The sequence below is a fragment of the Lonchura striata genome, chromosome 1A (genome assembly GCF_050655825.1).
Source record: "Lonchura striata isolate lonStrDom1 chromosome 1A, ASM5065582v1, whole genome shotgun sequence".
NCBI lineage: Eukaryota > Metazoa > Chordata > Aves > Passeriformes > Estrildidae > Lonchura > Lonchura striata.
In genome coordinates this window covers 64,792,897-64,814,578 of record NC_140741.1, presented here as the reverse complement: position 1 = coordinate 64,814,578, position 21,682 = coordinate 64,792,897, and the positions used below count along the sequence as shown (strand labels likewise).

The 21,682-nt window shown below is 38.3% G+C and overlaps 1 protein-coding gene across 24 annotated transcripts in view; it reads left to right on the top strand.

Moving 5' to 3' along the window:
- MAGI2 (membrane associated guanylate kinase, WW and PDZ domain containing 2) overlaps positions 1–21,682 on the top strand; it is a 696,944-nt gene extending 675,262 nt beyond the window's left edge. For 18 of the 24 annotated variants that reach the window (XM_077783658.2, XM_077783653.2, XM_077783651.2 and 15 more), the window contains one exon: positions 18,702–21,682. In XM_077783658.2, coding sequence (XP_077639784.2) covers positions 18,702–19,495 — 794 coding nt within the window. In that variant the 3' untranslated portion in view covers positions 19,496–21,682. Of the gene's footprint in view, positions 1–4,096; positions 4,134–4,355; positions 4,467–18,701 lie in introns of all 24 variants that reach the window. The other 6 variants (XM_077783661.2, XM_077783659.2, XM_077783660.2 and 3 more) reach the window with 5 other exon arrangements.

Genomic DNA, 21,682 nt, shown 5'->3' with positions numbered 1-21,682 from the left:
TCAAACAGCAGAGCTATATACCAACAGTTCTCTGGTTCCTCAGAAAACAATTTAATCTAAGGTAGGCCCAGGAGGCTACAGTGAGCAAAGAATCAGTTGCAGTTCAGACCTGTTCCAAATCTGAATTTCTTAAGGTCCCAGTTCCAAATAGCACTTAAATCTAAAATACATTTCTGTTATTTATATAATATTATAAAATTTTGTATTATTCCAGTAAAAAAAAAAAAAAAATCTAAAAAAGACTCCACAAACATGAAAAAAACCTTTAGTGTAAGTATCATTGATTTAGGGAAACAAATCTTCCAAAATGTGCACAAGTCACGCCTTCCACAGAAGATGATGGGTAGAAAATACATATAAACCACTAGAAATCCAATGGTAGAAAATACATATAAACCACTAGAAATCCAGACACAGCTTTTAGTGCTAAGAGAAAGCAACAAGATGACTTCACAGTGTTGTTTAAAGCCAAGCTTGCCATTTGGGAAGGCATTTGGAATACTGTCATATTACAATTAATACAATAATCCGTTTTTTAAAAATGCAGATTACTGAGAAAAACACTACGAAGAAGTGCTTTTTAATCAGACCATTTTCCAAACTGCATCCCCAGCTTACAGCTCCACACAGGAGGAGAGCTAAAAAAGCTGTTTTTCCTACTGTGCTGAAAAAGAAGTAAAAGTGTTCAGGAGTTACTTCATAGCATACACACAACCTGCAGAAAGCATCTGCAGCAAAGGATAACATCTGCACATCTGCAGTTCTTAATCTGTGCTTTATGCAGGCAGAGAAGTGTTAGAATTGTATCCAGTCTGGAGGGGGAATGGAAGCAAAACAAGAAGATGCCTGTTGAAATTAACTGAGATAATTAAAGCCCTCCCTAGGTCATTTCCCAAAGGCGCAAGAAGTAGTTCAAGAACAAACAGAAGGCGCACCTAAATTCCAACAGCAGCCTGCCTAGGAAGTTAAAAACAGAAATTAACAAACAGAACCAATTAAAATGGGAGGCCACGTCTCAAGCAGGCCAGATCTCAAGGTTAAGTCATCATGATGCAAAGAACATCTGTCAGAGATCCCCAGAAACATCTTTTCTAAAGGTAAAACTGAATGCAGAGAAGATTGTGACAGTAGGCTTGAGGACAAAATGGTCCTGAGAACAGCAGATAGTCAATATTTAGTAACTCCCTCTTCCTTCAACCAGAATTTCACAGCTGAGATGTAACAAGACTAATTGGAACTTTTTTTATGGAAATAATCAGGGTTTTTTTAAGCAACTATATATCAGAAATATTTCTTGTACTCATCAGGGTCCAGCTGTGGAGAGCATCAGTGGGAAATAAGACTAAATTGAGTATAAAAAGGCAAGGCTGGAGGACAGAGCTGGTATTAGGACTGCAATGGTGGTGTGCAGCAGAAGCCTATGGATAAATATAGAAATAGCACAAGTGTACCAGGGTCCTCTCCTAGATATTCTCTCTCAGTCCCTGGTGGGCAAAGGTAAAGACCTTTCCAAAAGCAGCAACGCTCTGATTCACAGCACTAAAAAGGAGAAAACTTATCTAGAACTACCTAAACCAACCAGCCAAGATTGTCACATTATTGTCTTCTGCCTTCAATTTCTTGATTTTCCTTGTGTTTTAAACTCCAGTGCAATGTTTCTGTTAGTACAAAATATGGTGGTATGTACTTAAGTGCAAGAAATGTCAGTGTTTGAATGATTATGTGATTGACATCTGTAAAAGCAGTGTTAAGAAAAATTCATCAATAATAAGAAAGTGATTTGAGAAAGAAAAGAATGTGTACTGAAAAGAAGAAAGCACTTAGTGAAGAAACAAAGAGTGAGCTGCTGAGAGGGTGTAAATCTCCTGAATGAGTTATGTCAGTTTATACTGCCTGGAAATCTGTCCATTTCCATTCTTGGAAAATTCTGGCTGAGCTGAAGCACCCCTCAAACCTAGGGTAAGAAATAAAGTGTGCTGCAAATGCATCATTTACCTCCATTCAGCTGTTGATTTTTCTTGAAAACAAATGCCGAAGATCCCACCCATTTCAGAGGCAGAAATCCCCTTGTAGCAGGCACGCTACCATCAGAATGTAAGCAAAGGAGCTCAGACGTGAGTAATGCTCCAAAACTGAATTGATTTCACAGCAGGGTGCAACAAAAGAAGTGTTGAAAACAGATGTTTTATCACCCAGCATCTTGGAACATGTTTGCTGAGAATAAGGATAGCCAGAGGAACCATGCTTCCATGGGAGGTGAATTATCACAGCTCATCCAAACCTGAAGAACATCAGAATCATGTTTCATAGGAAATACTCTGCCAGCTGAGCGCTCCAGAGAACCAAGTCATAGTAAGAAATCATATTAATGTGCAAGAAAGACTAGAAGTACTGCTGGGAATCCTGATCCCAAAAAGCACTTAGTGCCTGGGAAGTCTGGCTGCAGAGAGTGTGAGGTTTCGTTCATGTCACAGGACACAAAACCCAGAGTTATCACTGCAGAACTGAGCATTTCTCCCACCAGCATTAAAAACAATGAGAAAAAAGCGATGGATCAAGACATTTCTTGCACTGGCTGCCTAATTTCCCATGTGTGCACCTACCTAAGGGGTCACTGACTTCAGCAGGAGCTACTGGGTATGCAGCAGCTCTAAAAATCTGCCTGTTCACACTGTGGGAGCCTCATCACAGATACTTCTGTATTTCAAGCTTTAGCTGTAGCTATAGAAACACCATGAGAAGGACATGGACTTAGCATAGCCAAACACTGCGATATCATCCTCAAAGGCAAAATGCAGGAAAACTGTTCACAAAATCCCAAAATGGTAATGTTCAAGGGGAAGTAAAGCTGACAAATCAGTCCCTCTATCCAGCTGTGAGTTTTGCAAGAAGCAAGTTATATCTAATGATTGATCGGCCCCAGAAAATTACATTTTTTTGTGGGAACACCTAGTCCTTCCTCTAGATGTCTTTGGAGGAAGTTCCCTAGGAAAGCCTGTGGTGTTTCAGTCTCAATCCCAGCAGTCCTGGCAGCTTGTTTTTTCTGGCTTACTGCTCCTGGCCTTTCCTGACTGAAGATTTTATTACTCACAGTACATTAAAATATATAAGTTCCTAGAAGTTTCTGAAAGCAATGAGTCTTAAAATCAAACGACTGCCAACAGGATGTGAAGGCAGAGAAGGCTGAGGCAGGTCAGCACCTGTAGGTGGATTCCATCCCTCCAGCAAGGCACAAGCCCCTGCCCCATTTCTTTTCTGTCTGGTAGTGCAGAGGTAGCAAAAACACTGAATTTAACCTGTAAGGAGCATCTAAACTAATAATAAATAAACTAATTTTTTTTCGTTCCTACTTCTAGGACTACAAAATCATCTGTTTGATATAAGGTTTGATATAAGGTTTCTATTATGTTTCACTTCGTTTCAAGTTGCTTAAGAGCTCCTGCAGGAAGTTATAAATTTCAGAGACTCCAGCCTATTTACACTGATATTCTAGAAAATTTTTCCATTGCCTTATCTTGGACGTCTGGATCTGGCCCTGAGCATTCTAGGTCACACTGTGATGTGACACTGACAGATACACAGAGCTGTGGGAGCTGGAATCACTGAGGTTTGGAGAGCAAGGAATCTGCATTGTGTGGTGATGGTTGGTGCTTTATGGATCTACACAATGATGGTCCCTTTCCCTCTCTTCCCCTGCTGTGTTTGGCTTTATTAGAAGACATGTCCTGGGGGTGCATTGTGTATTTTTGGAATCTCTGTTTCTTCACACAGTGCCAAATTGTGTACACAGCTCACCCCATGAGTTCATTACACACAGGTGGTTTTACAGAACTAGAGTTTAGATTCAGTTTGGGTTGTTTAAGGAAGAAAGATTGAAGTGTCAGTATATGCAAATTACTGGTTAAGAGATAAAACTGACAAGTTATTCAGCAATAAGTCATTTCTGAAGAAACATCTCTTGCTTCAGCACCACCCCAGCAAAAACCCAAAAAAATGTCAGAGTTGATACCAATACAAGGATTTTTCTTACAAGTAAATTGGCACAGTTCTTAAATGCATTAAACCCTTTGCTTTTGATTTGTTATGACTCCTTCAGGAAGCACCTCAAGATGTACTCCATATCCATAGACCAGGTGAATCTATGTCCTGAATATATATGTACAGTAGTTTCAATAATCCACTAATATTTAGACTTACAGCATGCCTATTTGTCTTAGCTTTACAGAAATACTTCTTTCCTGTTACATATAAGCTTTTCTCTCAGTTGTTCTAAACTTACTAAGAATTCTCTGCTCTAACAGTAGTAAAAATGTCTGTATGTCACTGGTTCTGTTAATTCTAATGATTGGTCCTAGGCTGTTCCTCCCCTTCCTTTAGGAATGGTACCTTCCAGTCTCTCCATGTGCATGAAAAGTGACAAGCATGGGTCCCCATATTTCTACTTATTGGGCCACCCTAAAGACACGGTTTGTAAACTCTGCATGTATATTATCTTTCTAATACATTTTGTTTCTTATAACTGTTTAGAGAGTATTTTCCAACTTCTTCTTACATGCTAGCCCACTTAATATTTTCTACAGTATTCAACTTTTCTTTCATAACTGATTGTCTAAGATATCACAGCAGCTATGCCTTCTACAAATGTATTTTAATATCGTAAATAATAATGAGTTTTGCTTGTTATACTGCTGCTAGTGCATAGGTCTGCTATATTTCCACTTTTTCTCATTAAAAAAATGTATCTTCTGAATATGACATTTCAAGTAGAAAATCTTGAACTTCTGGATTTAAGATGTAATTTTCCTCATTTTTATGGCACTTGGCTTGCAAAAATATTAACAATATGAAGGTGGAAGTTAGGTGCTGATCTCAAACAATATTTATATGCAACCTCTTAAAGATATAACAAATGTAAAATTGAACACATTTTGAAATGTGCTGTAAGGCAATAGTCATTTATTAAGCCCTGTGGTTATGCTGAATTTACACAAAGCACTTTGCTCTTGATTTCCAGCAATTTTCTTCAGAGAATCAGATCCAACTGCACAGATTGTTCAGATACATCTAATTTGTAATATAGAGTCAGGGCCCAGATATGATATCTGGAAAGCAAAGGAGAAGAAAATCTTGGTTTTTTCCTATTTTCCTATTGATTGCTGTCATCACAGAAAACACAGCAGTGTCCAGATGCATTCAGCTCTGCCTGCTGCTGGCTTTGCACAGTGCAGTGCAATTTGCTACAATTATGAGGACAGTCTCCCACACTGAAGTAGACAGATTGGAAATAGAAAGGGAGCAATATCCAGAGATGTTCTTCCAGCCTTTGAGCTTCAAGCAGCTCCTCCAGTGTGATGCTCACAGAATTTCTGCCCCCAGCAACCAGACACTAAACTGGGCTTAAGTTATCAGTCTTGTGCATGCAGATTCAGGTAATCTAACCAATATGTTTCCAGTTAGAGTTTATTTCCAGTCTGTGTTGATAAATAAGATTTTTTTTTTGAACACAGACACATCCTTATGTTTTGCTGCTGCAGAGCTGGACACATCTAGAGGCTATTTGGAAATGTTCCTATGTATTTCAAGTGTGTATGTCACCATCAGAGACCTCCTAGCTGCAAAGTTCCTGCATCATATAGAAATGTTAATTCCACCATTTCTTGTATTCTCACCTTATCTCTGTTTAGTTCTTCACTAAATGTAGCTCAGAGAGGTTAGACAGAGGTTAGAGGTTAGGTACAAGTCCCAGTGTTCAACTAAATTAACTGCAGTTCCAACACAAATTGTACATATTTATACCCTCAACTTTCTGGGCATCATCTTTATTTTTCCTCCTAGAGAAAAACATAACAGGAAATAAATCTTCTTCCTGAAATAAGTAGAAATGTAAATACTCTATAAATATAGCTAAAGTTAGTTGTGCAGTCACCCAGCTGTGAATGGTTCTCATTTATTTGGCAGGAAGTGTTGCAACAAAATTTTTTTCTCAGTAAAATGTATCCAGAAAATCAAAAGAACTTCAGTTTTGGTTAACACTAAAACTGAAATACTTGCTTGATAAAAAAGCAATGTCATGTCAAATGAAAATATGTTTGTTATAAAATGTCTCCATTTCAGATATTTTTAATTAAAGAGTTTGGAGGGGAAGAATTTTCCTAAAGAGCCCATTTTGATGGGGTTTATCCAAACCAAAAATGTGGCTGTGCTACCATTCATTAGAGTACGAAGCAAGGAGTCAAATTTCCTGAAGCAGAACAGATAAATTTGACCATTCTAGTAAGCCTTAGGAGAGGCCCTACCCTAACATCATAGAGCAGTCTTTTATAAGACCCCCATCTCACCCAAAAGAATTGTTCCCTTTTGTATAAATAATCACTTCTGGAAGAGGATCATCAGGCTTACTTGAACTTAAACATACCACAGGAGAGAGACAGGTGCTTTGAAAGGTACCTCCAGATCAAGTGATACATGCCTGTGCTTCCTTGCACCACGGGTTTGGTAGCCCTTACTAGTGACCACTGCATTCATATTTGCAAAAAATAGATTAAAAACTGGGAGCTTATACTGTGGGGTGATTCTTTGAACACAGTTATATCCTTCAGAAGATGCCAGTTTGCAGTCTGCTACAAACTGATTTTTCTAGTTTCATTAGAATGCCTGAAGCTTTTACATTTATCTAATAAATTGCTAAAGCACCTTGGCCTATACTTTGAAGCCAGATACTCCTATCTGTATGGAGTACTGATCAGATAATCCAGTTCAACTCATTTTTAATGCTCATTTTATAAATCTCCAGAGCTGAGATTGGCTGTTATTTGAAACTTGAACTACCCTATATATCATTTATCTGATGTGAGTGCAAAAATCAATAGTCATTTTGGAAAAGTGCCCTTTCTGCCTGTGACCACCTTGGTGGAACCACAAACATTCATTCATATTCCTGCTGCATTTCCAATACCACCTCCTTATTTCTAGCAATACCAACTTAATTTCAGGAACCTGTGGTGTGTAAAAAGGAAAAAAAAAGACTAACTAAATGAACCAATATACTGGTTAATAAAATTGGTCTAAAACCATAAGGCAATTTAAATATGGGCTCCCACATGTTCTAGAATGTTTTATTGCTATGGGCAAAAACTATTCAAGGGCAAAAATTAATATTAAAACCTGCTTTACAAACATGTCTTTAGTATCTAATAAATATGTAGCAGCTGTCAGAAAAGTATAACATCCTTCTATTAAATAACAGTGGATGTGTATGCATAAGTGGGTACATATAGTTATTTCTGTCTTATAGAAAATTTCTGTTTCAAAAGAGATGCAGACATTTATCCCTTGATATAGAAATAGAAAACACAGTCTTGAAAGAAAGAAGGACACTTGAGATTACACTTTCAGTTTTCTGGCCCTCACTTTTAAAATGCAAAGTACTGAGTCCTAAACATTGCTTTGGCAATTACACTCCCAGTGGATTCAGGCCAGTCTAGCTGAATAGTCTAACCCAGGCTTCCCCCATCTCTATAACAGGGATAGTAATATTTACTTGCCTATCTCACGGGAGTGTTATGGGGATTAATTATTTAATGCTTGAGAAGCACTTTAAAGATTAAAATTCCTAGTTGACTACTCAGTATTATTACTAAAGCAGAACCTTGCTAATCCACACCAAAATTGGCAGTGTCCCCCTCATATCTGAGCAAAGATTTATTAATAAGGTTGTTGAGCAAGTTCTCTTATAATTAAAGCTTCATTATTCTAATATAATATTCTGGAGTAGATTTACTAATATGGTGTAAAGTGTAGATAATTACTGCTAAACTACAGTGAATAAAACAGATGAACAAACATTATCCCGGGTTTGGTTCACATAAACTGGCAAGCAGACTTCCCAAAGAAGGGCAAAGTCCCACCCACAAATCTTCTAACACTTATTTTCATGGCTCCCTGTATTTCCATCCAGTTGACAATACTGGAAGTACTCAAAATACAGGACCTGAGAGAACACAGCCATACCTCTGTCTCCACAACATCAGTTTTTCCTTTCCTCATGTAATCCAGATAAGTAGGTAAAATAGGAATTCAGTAGCACTTACTGTGTCTCTGCAGATTGCCCCATAGGACTAAGTCCAGTCCTCTGCTGTTGCAGCACAATATCCTGGAAAATCCTTCTCCTGCTGCTCATCTCACATCTCTCCTTTGCCACAGGCCCCCAGTTAATAGCAAAACTGCATCACTGCAGCTTGTTCTTACTCAGAGTCATATTCCCCACGTATCTGTGATGGTGTCCTTGCCACAGGGAGCTGTGGACCAAAGGGAACAGTGTGAAGGCACACAGGAATATTCCTGTATCACCCAATCCCTGTGTCTAAGAGCCTTGCCAGTGGCCTGGCTCTGTGCTGTTCAAGACTAAATTAAGCTAACAAGGCTTCTCATGATCTCTCCTCATTGACATCAGAAATATGATTGATGACTCTAAATGCTCACACAGAGAGTGACACAAAAAAATGTTGTTCCAGTCATTAGGGAGGCAAAGGCAAGCTCTGGCCATAGAGGGACTTGCAGGTCCTGCCCCTGTCCTCGCTCCAGCATCCTCCTGGCTGATGCTTTGTGGCCTGACAAAAGGTTAAGGGAAAAAAAGGGAAAAGGAAAAGGGAAAAAAAAAAAAAGGGAAAGGTTAGCAGAGGTCATGGCTTCTGTCAGATTTCTTAGAGCTCCTTATTCCAGCTTGGGACAAAAAAACCCAGAAAGTGAAATGTGGGATTTTTTTTTTTTTCCAACCAATGCTTAACAAATATGACCATAGAGAGTGCTGAATTTTGTTGAGCAAGAGCAACACAGATATGCAACCCAGAATTTTGAACATTTTCTAACAACATGTAGTTTGTGTTTACTTATTAGGAGCTGAATATTACAATGTAAAATTCACTTATTTGTGCACTTCCATCTCATCATAGAGTTTTGAGATAAATTTGTCTCAGCATTCCAAAGATATCAGATTCTACAACAGCCCTGTGGTCCCAGAGTCAGCTTTGCACCCTCATTGCCTAAACACCCCCAGTCTGAAAAGACTTTGCTGAAAAGACACTAAACTGCTTCTGCAGATTCTACCCTAAGCAGAGCAGGACTACAGGACTACTTATTCATGAGCTTTGTGACTGAGTTCAAACCAGTGTTTTACTTAGGATCCTGCTCTCACTCAGTGTGAGAACCTCAGTGCCTACCAGAAACAACTTTGTAGGAGTATTTCATACATAGTCAAAATGCTCCTCACTTATTAAGAAAATTTTATTTATTAACTTCACGCTTTTAATAATAACAGCTATTTGTTGACCTGACTGAATGTGATGCCTACTGTTAACACCCATTTTAGCTGTGATAATTCATAATTTTAATATTTAACTTTAATTAACGTGTGTAATATCCAACTCTTAAATTATTCAGTCTCTGCAGAATGTTTTTCATTAATACCACACATTTTATTAACATATTTATGAGCACCTTTTATGACTTAATATGGCTTAATTCTATTAATAAAAACTAATTTGAAAGTCATTATCTTTTTTAATTACACAGTAACTTCCAATGTAGTTTCTCCAGCTCCAGCATAGCTATAAGAGAGAACTGCAGAGGTTTCTTCAGTTCTACTCTGCTGCCTGATCATACAGGAAAAAGTAAAACCTTCTTTATTGACAGGTTGAGTATTGCCTGAGTAGGTCTGATCTGGTAAATATGTGAGATGTTCAGCACTTCAAAAAAGGCACCAAACCACCTGGAGGACCTATTGACTAATAATGTGTGGTTAGAGCAGCATCAATCAAAACCGGTACTTAAGCTGTCCACACACTTAATATTGACATCAGAGAGAAGCTTCCTGTGGAGGGTAAAAGCTCCATGCAGGCTGCTGCTCTTCACTTTGGCTCTTTCAGTATTAGTGATCCTGCAACATTTATGCAGATAGATTAAGCTGATTCGAGGAAAAATCTAATTTACCAAGTGTTACAACCTGTCCCTGGAGGCAAGGGTAACTGCAGTTCTTATTAATAGATCTCTTGGGAGGGGATTGGAGTGAAGGAATACTGAATGATCAGCATTTATAAATATATATGTATATATATATAGGGTTTATTTTAGAACAATTTGGTTGAAATGGAAAGCAGATATGTAACCATTTTGGTTATTATTACCTGTAGGACTATAACAATATAAGACCAAAAATTCTATGGGAGGGAGGGAAGGAGGGAGGGAGGGAGGGAGAGAGAGAGAGAGAGAGAGAGAGAGAGAGAGAGAGAGAGAGAGAGAGAGAGAAAGAAAGAAAGAAAGAAAGAAAGAAAGAAAGAAAGAAAGAAAGAAAGAAAGAAAGAAAGAAAAGAAAGAGATTAATTACATGAATGTCCTGATACCTTCCCCAGAAAGAAAGAAAGAAAGAAAGAAAGAAAGAAAGAAAGAAAGAAAGAAAGAAAGAAAGAGATGAATTACATGAATGTCCTGATACCTTCCCCAGAGGGGTTTTACAGCTGAGCCAGTTGTGTAAAGGAGGACATTAGCATGATAAAAAGCACTATCCCACCTCACAGGATCTGCTTCTTATCAGCCTGTTCTCCTGTCTGGCCCAAAACCCAGCTTCTCCCTAAACAAAAATTTGTGCAGACCTGCTTTGCTCCTGGGCTGTGACCTTACACATCCTCAGCAAAGCACCTGCTGCTTTTGGAAATGGACAATTGTTTGAGTCATTAACCATTACCATTCCAGTCTCTCACACCATGTTCACTCTGATTGGTGATCACAATGATTTAAATATTTAATTGATAGGACTGTTTATTAAATCATTTCTATAGAATAAACTAAACTAGGTCTTGGAAAGAGAGGTAAATTGTGTACTCATAATCATCTGGCCTTAAGATTTACAGCCAGAAGTCTATTACAGTAAATTACTAAAGGGATTTACCACATTAATTTACCTGTTTCTGAAATACAACCTGCTTGTAGGTGTGGCTCCTTATTTTTTCCCCTCTCCCATCCTGTGCTTTGGATAGCTTTTTCCTGCATAGAAAAATGATCTTTTTTATTCTTGCTGTTGTAAGGGCAGTGTCAAAGTCTCAATCTTGTTACAAGGTGTGGGTGATATTGGAGAGAGCCAAATGATGCATTATTACAAAATCAGAATTAATTATTTATGGATGTGAATTATATTTAAGTGGTGAACAATGGCAGAGTAACCAGGAAAGGGCTAAAGCAGCACTCCAAGATATCCAAGACAATCCAGGCCACCTGCTCTCCCATGGCAGAAAGTCTGGGTGTTTCTGAATTCATTAGTTATCTCCTGTGTCAGCCTGGAAGGTCTCAGGCCACTTACTTGCAGTGGCCTGTGTTTTCTAAAAAGGACCTGATGTGGGGTGATGTTTTATCCACTCAGCTTTGATCCGTAGCCCCCAAAAAGGTTTCCCATAAGATACTCCCCAACTTTGGTTGTGTACATGTTCAACAGAAGAGCAGACATCTATTTCCAGAGGTCTTTTGAGACAGCTCTCTATCTGACTCTGTGAGGCAATTAAATTATTATCTCAAGTGGTAAGGACAGTAAAATGCTGGTGAAACAGTGCCATAATTAAAGAACTAACTCGGGGAAAGGGATTTACTGATAATTCCCTGGGTATAATAATGTAGAATCAAAACCAGTGCAGAATAATAATAGGAACCCTCCAAGTCAGATGAGTTACTTCCCATGTCTCTTTGTTAACCATATTTAAAGACTACATTACATACAAAATTGAAAAGTGCTTTCATACATAGTGCTTGCTACAGATTAAAGCACACACAAATCAATGTGTGTGGCTTTCTTGTTTCAAGAAAACATGCAGCTTTTTTTTAAAGAATTTTTAAACTTTTTTCCCTTGCAATATACCATTTTCCCCTCTTTTACCGAAGTTTAAATTTTTCCTTTCTCTCTGTTCTCTTAGCTCCAACACCAAGTAAGCTGAGCTCCAACACCTGAGCTTCTGTAGATTTGGTCTTCCAAGCATTACTAACAAACTGCTCTTTCTGAATTGTTGCAATAATTCTAAAATTAGCTCTCTGAACATGAAAGCATTTCTCTGAAAAATCCCTAAGCAGAGTATAGAAAAGGTGATGAAAGTGAATTTTACCTGAGATGAGATCATTCAGTCTCATTAAAGGGCCCTTGCAAGAACTTTATGAACACTGTGTCTGCTGCAAAAATATATAGGGCTTCTTCCATTTAATATACTGAACCCAAAGGAACTAAATATTTGCTCATCAGTAATGACCAGGAACATGAAAAGAAGTAGGGTATCTGAGTATCAATGGCAGGAGGAACTGAGCTAAGCAGGATGTAGAGCTGTTCTTCCCAGCATTGGAATAGGTCAGTAGCTGAATTTTCTGGATGTAAAATTAAACATTTCAAATTTACAGAGGAGACTGAAGTGTTCATCACTTACACTACATTTACATTCATATCTCTTCAGTTCTTGTGAACATCTGCAGAAGCCATGCCACCAATAACTCCATGTAATAGGAATAGTGGCCACCTTTTCCAGTATTAAACCAGTGCCAAAAACAAAAATGCACAATGACTTTGGGGACAGAAAAACTAGGTCTGGCATTGTTTCATACCACAAGTATCAGTCTTTCTTAATGAATCATTCTGCTCCTTTCAAAATGCCAAGTACAAAATATAGAAGTAAAAGATGTCAGGATTCAGATGCATGTTTGTTTTCCTATAATCTTTTGTGACTTGTAAAGTAACTCTGATTACCCTGAGCAACCATCCTCAAACTTTGGAAGAACAAATGTGTAAAGCCGAAAGAACCAATTACCAAAAAGTAGAAAGATTCCATTCTCAAGCAAAGCAACATTTAAAGTTATGTTTATAAGGTACTCTAAACATTCAGAGTCATCATGACATTGTTGAGTACAAACAGGCAAATGGGTATAACAAATATGACTACATTAAGATAGCAAATTAGATTAGGTTTTCATTGTATCAGACACAAGACTTCAAAATACTAAGCTGATCACTTAACTGCATGTGTGAGAAAGGAGAAGTAGTTCATATACTAAAATAACTGAACATAACCAGGGTTTATTTTTATAAATGGATATGGCATGTGTCTAATTCCTATACATAGAATTAACATTTTGCACCCATAGCATGCTGCCATCACACCTTTGTAAAGCATAAGAGCAGTACTAATGATGGAAAGGCTATCCCACCTGGATGTGCCCACAGTGACTGAGCAAAGGAAGTACCACATCCCACCAGAGAGCACCTAAACCCATTGGTGTTTGCTTCCAGGGCTACTGGTGTTCAGGGATCTGAATGTGGGTAATTTCAGTGCAAGGGGAGAAAAGCCAAGTGTAATTTTAAGCCAAGAAAAATGCAATTTGTGAGAAAACATTTGCATAGCATATTGAATAATTAACAGGAATTAGAATTACAGCTAGAAGTAGAGGCAAGCAGTAAGGTGGGGGCAGAGCCCATTGCCACTCACTTTCTGAGAGGGGCTGGGAGAAAGGGCAGCATATTGTCTCACATTTCCATAAGGCTCATAGCTGAACAGAAAGTACCAAGAGCTTTTCTAACCATGAAATCTTCAGAGAATCATTTATTTCAGGAGACAAAGGGTGCTGTGTGTTTGGGCTGTGGAAGTGTCAGGATGAAAGATTAAAGATTCTTTATGTATTCTGAAATATCCCTCCTTAGAGAGTGTTAAAGAAAAGCTTTGGGAGACCAATGCAATCAGGCACATCAAAGACATGTCAAGCTATAATGAGAAAGACCCAAATGCACTCCTGGTGCAGCACTGCCAATATTAGTGGATACTCACCAGGGGACAATTTGTCCCATTTTTGTTATTAGCATCATCTGTAAGAACTGCTTGCCACCTCCTGGCAATACATAATTGCAGATAAAAAAAAAGGGGGGGGGGGAAATAAAGTACCATATTTTTTATTCAATCAAACCCTTTTTGATTCCCTAGGAAAATAATTCTGGGAAGATATGAGAACAGCTGCTTAGACATTTCAGAAAATACTTCATTCAGACTAATGAAACTGTTCAAAGCTTTAATATATTGTACATTATTCATGCAATTTGAAAATTAAAAAGGCTTTGAGATTTTATTTTATTTAAGTAATAAAATGTGATGCAATTTCTACTCTTATTACTAAATATTCAATAAATTAATATTATTACTTTATAGATAATTATATCTGGTGAAAAACCACACATCCTTGATGAATTACTAAACAATTATCTAAAATATTTTGATGCTAAGGGAGAACTTAGCCACAAATCAGAGGTTCCTCTCTATTAGGACTAAAGCCAGGGTTCTTTTTCTCATGACTCAGCCATCAACAAGCATTGCATCCAGGTAGAACAGTTAAGACAGGAGCAAATAGACTCATGAGAGTAGTACCCTCATTTCCACTCCATTGAACATGTGAGAGCTGACAGAGCAAAACAAACAATTCATGTATGTGGCAGCTCTACCTCAAATAAAAAAACCTTTAGACAGCAAACTTCTGCTCCTGATGTTCTCCCTGTGTCACTCTTCCCCCAAATTAGTTGTGTTCATCTCCCACTTGTCCTCCCACACACTCAAGATCTTGTGTCTGTGGTGGCTCTTACTCAGTTAGCAATTTACTCCTTTGCCTGGGAGTTATGTGGTCGTAGGCGAGTCATTCTTACACATCCCATGGAGAAGTGCCACCAACTTGTGTTACAGTAGCTTGTAGGAACTAAAAGCCACCCAGTAAACACCTACTAAATTACACCAAATGAAATGCCATCACAGTGACAGATTATAGCGCTGCTCCCAGCTCATTTGTCTTGTCTAAATTAGTAGGTCAAGGGAGATTTTCTCCTTTAAAGAAAGAAGGCAGGCCTCTATTAACCTTCAGTGAGAAGTATACTTCTGAAAGTCAATTTCTCTCACAGTAAGGATGTTATCAATGGTGATAAAGTCAGAAACAAGTTCAAAAGTATGTTGTCCCTAAATCTCTTCAGCAGTTGCCACTGAATGCAATATTCTACTCATCTGCTTGCAAGTTGTTTTGGTATTAGTAGCTCATGCTGTGTTAAACAAATATTTTTTTCAGTTTCTCACAGAGGTGAAGGAAGAAAAAAGTAAAATCAGTGGTCTGTCTCTGGTTTAGTATGTTTACAAAATGCTTTGAGTTACGTTGGAATAACAGACTGTAAAAGTAGGTTATGTTCCCAACTAATTCAAAGGTTTTATAAAAAGCCTAAAGACCAACAAAATAAAAAATATTCAGAAATATTACTCTCTCAAAAATGTAGCTAGAAACTGAGTATAATCATGAAAATAAATTACTCATTTAACTGCTCTGCAGGATAAAATTTTACATTTTTCTCCTGTTTATATTTGTTATGGAGAAGCAATCATTTTAGTGCTGGTTGAACAAGTCCAAATGAACCCTTATGGCTTGAACACAGCTCTTTAATAGGATTTTTTTTCTGAGCAACAAATTACTTGCATTCCTGCACTTTACTCAAGTAATTTCCATATTTTTCCATAATGTTCAAACATTAGAGGGCAATTGGGTACAATACCCTCACATGAGTATTCTCCTCACTAGCGAGTGACATATTGCAACAATGGTTTGTTGACATTAACATCCACCAAGGCTGACTTTCTATATAATGGCATTTCATTTGAAAGACAAGCAGGTTTGGTTGGCTTTGGCTGTCTCAGACTGATGGTACTTAAACCTTAAAGAAAGTAATCTTCTTCTTAATTTCAAGTGCTTTATTGACAAAGAATAAAAATGATAGTTTTATTCCATGGCAACATTGTTCCATAACCACTAGAAATACACCTATAGGTGGCTTCCCAGCAAGTATTTTAAACATAGTGAAGCCAGTGACCCACCCGGGATTGTCCCATAGCCAAACCTAAAAATCTATATAATAAACCTAAAAAGCTATAGCTACAAGTTTTCTTACTTAGTTGGCCAAGTTATTTTTTACTTAGGCTTTTCTGGGGGAGAAATAAAATCCAGTAATGCATATAAATATGTCATGTCTCAGCTTATGGATACCTATACTTATATATCAGTATATAGAAGAGATATGCTGAATCACTTTTGTTGCAGTACGTTCTGACCCACTATGATTTCTCACTACGACATCTGGTTGTTTCTTTCATCCCCTTCAAAAAAGAAAGTAGAAGAAATTCTGTAATCTCTGGGCAATAAAGCATTAGGCCACTATCCTCCAGGTCTCTTCTCCAAAGCATCCTACAAATAACTGCTACCGTATCATCCTTTGTGCCTCAGAGGAGCCACAAGATGTGTTTGCCACCTTGATTTTGAATAATGCCCCCTCAGTTTGTCCTCCTGGAGGAGAAGCAGCTGATTTGAGCATAGTGGTACCTTTTCCACAGAGGCAGTCTTGTTACCTGAGAGCATCTTGCTGCTCCAGGCTATTTGGTGTTTTTATTGGTGTGCAGCAGTTCCCAAAGGAACCAGTTATTCCTGTAATCAGAAGCTCTCACAGGATAACATGAGATTGGATAATGTCCCACTGCTCTTCACTGACACTGAAAAACTGTGAAAAACATCTCATGGACAACCAGGACAGAAGATTGTAGTTCAGACAAATATATTAGTCCAACCCTTGGCACCACCTCTACCCTGGGTATGAGTGACAAATGCCATGGAAATGATAAACTTGATTTTCCAAAGCTCAGGGTGGCTTCTGCAGAGTTTGCTCAGGTACCTTGCTGGTGCACATAGGCAGCTTTATGCTGAGTCCCAGGAAAATTTTAGTGATTTAGACTCTGTGCATGGTCCCTGGCTCTAATATTGAACAAAATTACATCCCCTGGATTTCAGATTGAAGAAGAGCCAGGGTAGAATCTCTGCTTCCCCTTCTGCACAGGCTGTGATCCTGTACCAGGCTGGTGGTGCAGAAGAACAAGAGTAAAGAACAAGTCCATCAAAGTCAATGCTTTTTGTGGGCAAACTCCTAGGAGCTGATCACTCTACATGCACGAGTCTTCCTCTTATTTTTTCTTGCTTGAGTGCCAAGCTGGGAGCAGATGGTACATTAGTCACCCTTAACTGGAGGGTAAGAAAGTGTGATTTCTTTTTTTTCTAAATTCAGTTGAGACCCTCATCCCTTTTAGATTCCCAGCTCAATGTTTATTTGTCTTACACAGAACTTGTACTTTCTACCCCTCTCAAATGCTAATCCTCTCCACACATATGCTCATTATGCAAAAGCATATGACAAACACCATCTGGGAAAATAAATAGCTCCTCAGCTAACTGTGCTGCTCCCTCCCTTTACGTCACCCACCTCACTATTGTCTCTCCTATTTTTATCTGCAAGACAGCAATCACTCAATCCAGCTATTAACTTAAAAGTGCTGTTTTAGTCAAGCAAGCTTCAGATCCAGGCTAGGCAATAGAATCTATTCCTTTTTTCGAGATGATGTGCATCTCCATGATAATTTAAAAGCAGCCATAGCACTAAGAAAAATGCATGTTACTTTTTAAAAGGGCAGTTGATATCACTGACAGATACTAGTCCTGACCTTAAGAAGTCCATGCTTATTTTTTTAGCTAGAAGGTTACATTTTCTCCCCCATAAAATATGCAGCTCTTGCCACAAGTTCTACCTTGTTTCCATGGATTCCTGAGACAGTCCTTCATCTCTGACAGATTATTCCTCATACCATTCAAAGCTTAAGTAAAATGGTGCTAAATAGGGAATGACATTAGCCAAGTTCAGTGATTTCTCTAACCTCTAAGTAGACGGGTAAGAATAGGAGCCATGCTGTCATTAATCATGGTTGATTTGTTTTCTGCCAGAAAGTTAATAAAAAGAAATGAGGATGTATACACAAGAGAAAGGCATTCCAGAATATTCTGGTTTGGATTAGGAAGATCATTGTGATTCAGTAAAGGAGATATTTATTTAGCTAAATTAAACAGGATCTGCATAAACCAACCATATTGTGTTGAGGCTAAGTAACCAAGAGAAATTTAGAATGTTTAACCAGGAAACTCGGCAGCTGATACTGTGATATAAAGGCAGAGCTGTGTAAGTACCCTGTAAGAATTGTGGGGCCATAAACACCTCAATACTATATCTGTTTAGAGAAAATATGAGACAGAATTCAATGATGACCTTATCTGAGCTACAGATTCTTGTCAATTATTATATGCTTGTAGGGGCATGTTTAATAGATGGAAGAAAGTCCTTCTCATTTGTCCTCAGAGACAGTACTGATATTGCCCAGCTAAGAAATCCATTATACAGCTACAAAAGAGGCTATTTGATTTCATGAGCATGTGCCTTTATTATTTTAAGAATAATGTAATATAGGCAGAGAAAAGCAAAATCTGTATGAAAAAAAGACTTGGAGTTTACAGCATTTGCAGTTACCAGCTTGAGCTTCTTGTTTCTACTGTATTTTTTAACTTTTTCTTTCCTTTTTTTTTTTTTTTTTTTTTTTTTTTTTTTTTTTTTTTTTGTGGAGAGATTATTTTTGGTTTTCTCCCTATTGGTTCCACAATTGAGGAACCAATTGAAGCAGAAGGGTTTAAGGCTGATACATGGTTTGGGTATCAGTGTTGCTCAAAATGCATGTGCCTATGCAATTCACCCTGTGCTGCTGAACACGCCCTTAACTCTCTTCTCTTTGTTGTTAAAACAGACGAACCAAACTCCTGGAGTGCTCCCTCTGCCACCTCCCCAGGTCTGCCGGAAGTAGCTCTTTCCCTCGACGACATAATCTCACCATTATCTTCATCACACATAGCCCCACCCTCTGACCCTTCTCACCAGATAAGCCCAGAACCAACATGGGATATCAAGAGGGAACACGATGTAAGGAAACCAAAGGAGCTTTCGGTGAACGGTCACAAAAAGAAAAGGTTAGGAGAACAAAGAGAAAGGTCAGCAAGTCCTAAAAAGGTAGACAGGTCAAAGCACGAAGAGGCTTCTTGGAAAGGATATTCAGGAGGCAAAAGTAAGACCACTGATGGTGGCAGGCCCACCTCAGAGAGCAAAGCGGTGGGACACAGCGTTATGATCGAGGCTGGCGCAAGAGAGCACGTGTGTGCTGGAACCAGTGATGAACAGTTTGGGAGGCTGAGGAAGCCAGAAAGCAAGAGAGGAGGATCTCTTAGCAAAAAAGATCACAGATCCACAAACACCTGTGAGAAGTCAGCTGCAGCACCTGACCATGTCAAGACCAATACAGGAGCTACCAAGACTTACAGTAGCAACCGCTGCAGCTCACCTGGAAGTGATATGGACCACAGCCAGAGGGACCCTGATGGGAAACCCAGCGAGTTCCCCAGGAAGGGACATCTCCACTCCATTAGCACTCGCAGCACCAACACCACAGTTCGAAAGGCAACGGTCTCTCCAGGGCCGTGGAAAATCCCTGGCTCAGATAAGCTACCAAGCGTCCTGAAGTCTGGTACTTCTGCCATGAGCAGATAAGCAAGGGACTGTTGCCCTCTAACTGTCTCAAACTGACGCAGAACATTCTTCTTAGTTTTTGTCTCACATTGGTTTGTTTTAATTTATTTTAACTATCACACATATACACAAAGCATTGAGGAATGAAAACATTAGTGTGTAATTCCATGACAATGTGCACACTATCTAATAAGTTCAAAAGCATATAGTCAACACAGAGATTTAAAATCGACCCTAAAGTCCCAGTTCCATTTTAGGGACTTTGGCAGCTATGGAAGAAACCAAAACAATATGAAGGACAGTACATCAGAGAAGGATAGTGCAGTGTAGCTTTAGCGTTTTTTTCCCACTGCATGAAGGACTTGGATTTCATTCAAACTTTATATCAAGAAACTGGAACAAGTTAGAGCAATCACAAACTGGAACATCGCCTTAAATAAAACTGCACGGAGCAAGCTGAAACCGAGAGAGGATCTTTTCATGGAGCTAAAATGTTGTAAATAAATTGTTCTCGAAATATCTAGACAGGGGTTAAAGGGTTTCTTTAAAGCATCGTTCGGAACTGTACACCCATGACACGTCTCCACTGTTAACGCTTTGGGATAGTCCTCGTGGTACCCTGTAGAATAGTTCACTGGGTGCTACGGGAGGAATGGGGAATCCAGTGGATAGTTTCTGTGATACCATTTCTACTGCCATTTTTGTGAACAAACCATGTTTCTGTACATTGGAAAGGAGTTAAGGTGGAGTTGTATTTGCAAATTATTCTCAAAAGTGATTTATTACAGGTTCCCCAAGTCCTGCGAGGTAGCACACAAACCAATTGGTCAGGCTCAAACCCCAGGCATCTGCAAGGCCCTTGCAATGAAAGGAAGAGTGCTACAGAGAAAAAGCTGCAGTTTCCTTAAGGAAAGGCCTTTCCTTCCTGCAGAAGATGATAGCATCACTTATCAACAGTGCTATGTTTCATACCCATCTGCATTTACTTAGGACACTTTCACCTCTCATCCCCTCAGTTTGGCAGAGCAGGTGCCTTTCAGGCACATGTCAACAATAATTAGACTGGTTTCTGAAATACAGTTGTCGGTGTCCTCATTCACTAAATTCAGTATTTTTCCATTTTTAAAATGGTTTCCATTTTACCATCTTTTCCCTATCTCAATTTTTTTTCTACTTTTTGTTTTTATCTTTCTTGCTTGTCTGTTTTGAATTTTAAGCCTTAAGTGCCAGGTAAACATTCCAGTCTGCCTTCACAGGAAATAACTCCGAGTTCAGTCAATCAGTCATTATCTTGTTTCAAACAGATGTGTGTGTGTCTGTGTAAGTGTGCGTATGCTTATTTGTCTGTCAAAATTACAACAAAATCCTGGGCAATAATACATTGGTAATTAAAAAAAAAAATCGTAAAAGCTAAGTACTGTCAAAGATTCATATTTAAAAATTACTGTTCACTAGCAATCTTAGTTCCTCACACGCTCTGCTGAAAAACTAGATTGAGATTGGCTTTGTTCCAAGAAATTAGCACATTACTGTATGTCTCAAACATTGCACTGGACTGCGAAATTTATAGACATGTTTCTTCCTGTCCAATTATTTGAAAAGCCTCAAGTCAAGGATTTTGCAGCTTTCAAACATTTTTTTTTAAGAAAGAAAAATCCATTTATAATTTCTAAAAAAGCACAAATCCATGTAGCTGTTTATAAAACTCTTATTTAATGGAAAAAAAGATCTTTATCCCCTGAACTAGAATCCAATATAATTTGCCATTAATTTATTGAATCTGATTTTGGACAATGCTTCTGTAGTGTAGATGCACGTCCCAGTATCTTATTTTTATGTATAAAGAAAGCAAACAATGAAATCTGAAAAACAGTTGAGATTATGCTTGCATAAACTCTAATTTGCACAGTTCACAGCTACTCCTTGTGCAGTAATTGCTTTATGCGGCTGTAATCGATAACCTGTGAAGACAGCACATCATCTAAACCCCATTCCAAATAATATTTCTGTGTAGTGTTAGCTGTGAATTTACCTTGTACAGCTCTATCTCTATAAATATAATTCCATGTATTAATAGTCACAGAAAGGCTGTAAGTGAGCAACTATTTTTATGAAACGCACCACTATGGATAAATTAACTTTTACAGAAATCTTGTTTACTGTATGATATTCTAAACCACTGTCAAATAAAATATATATCCAAAAATC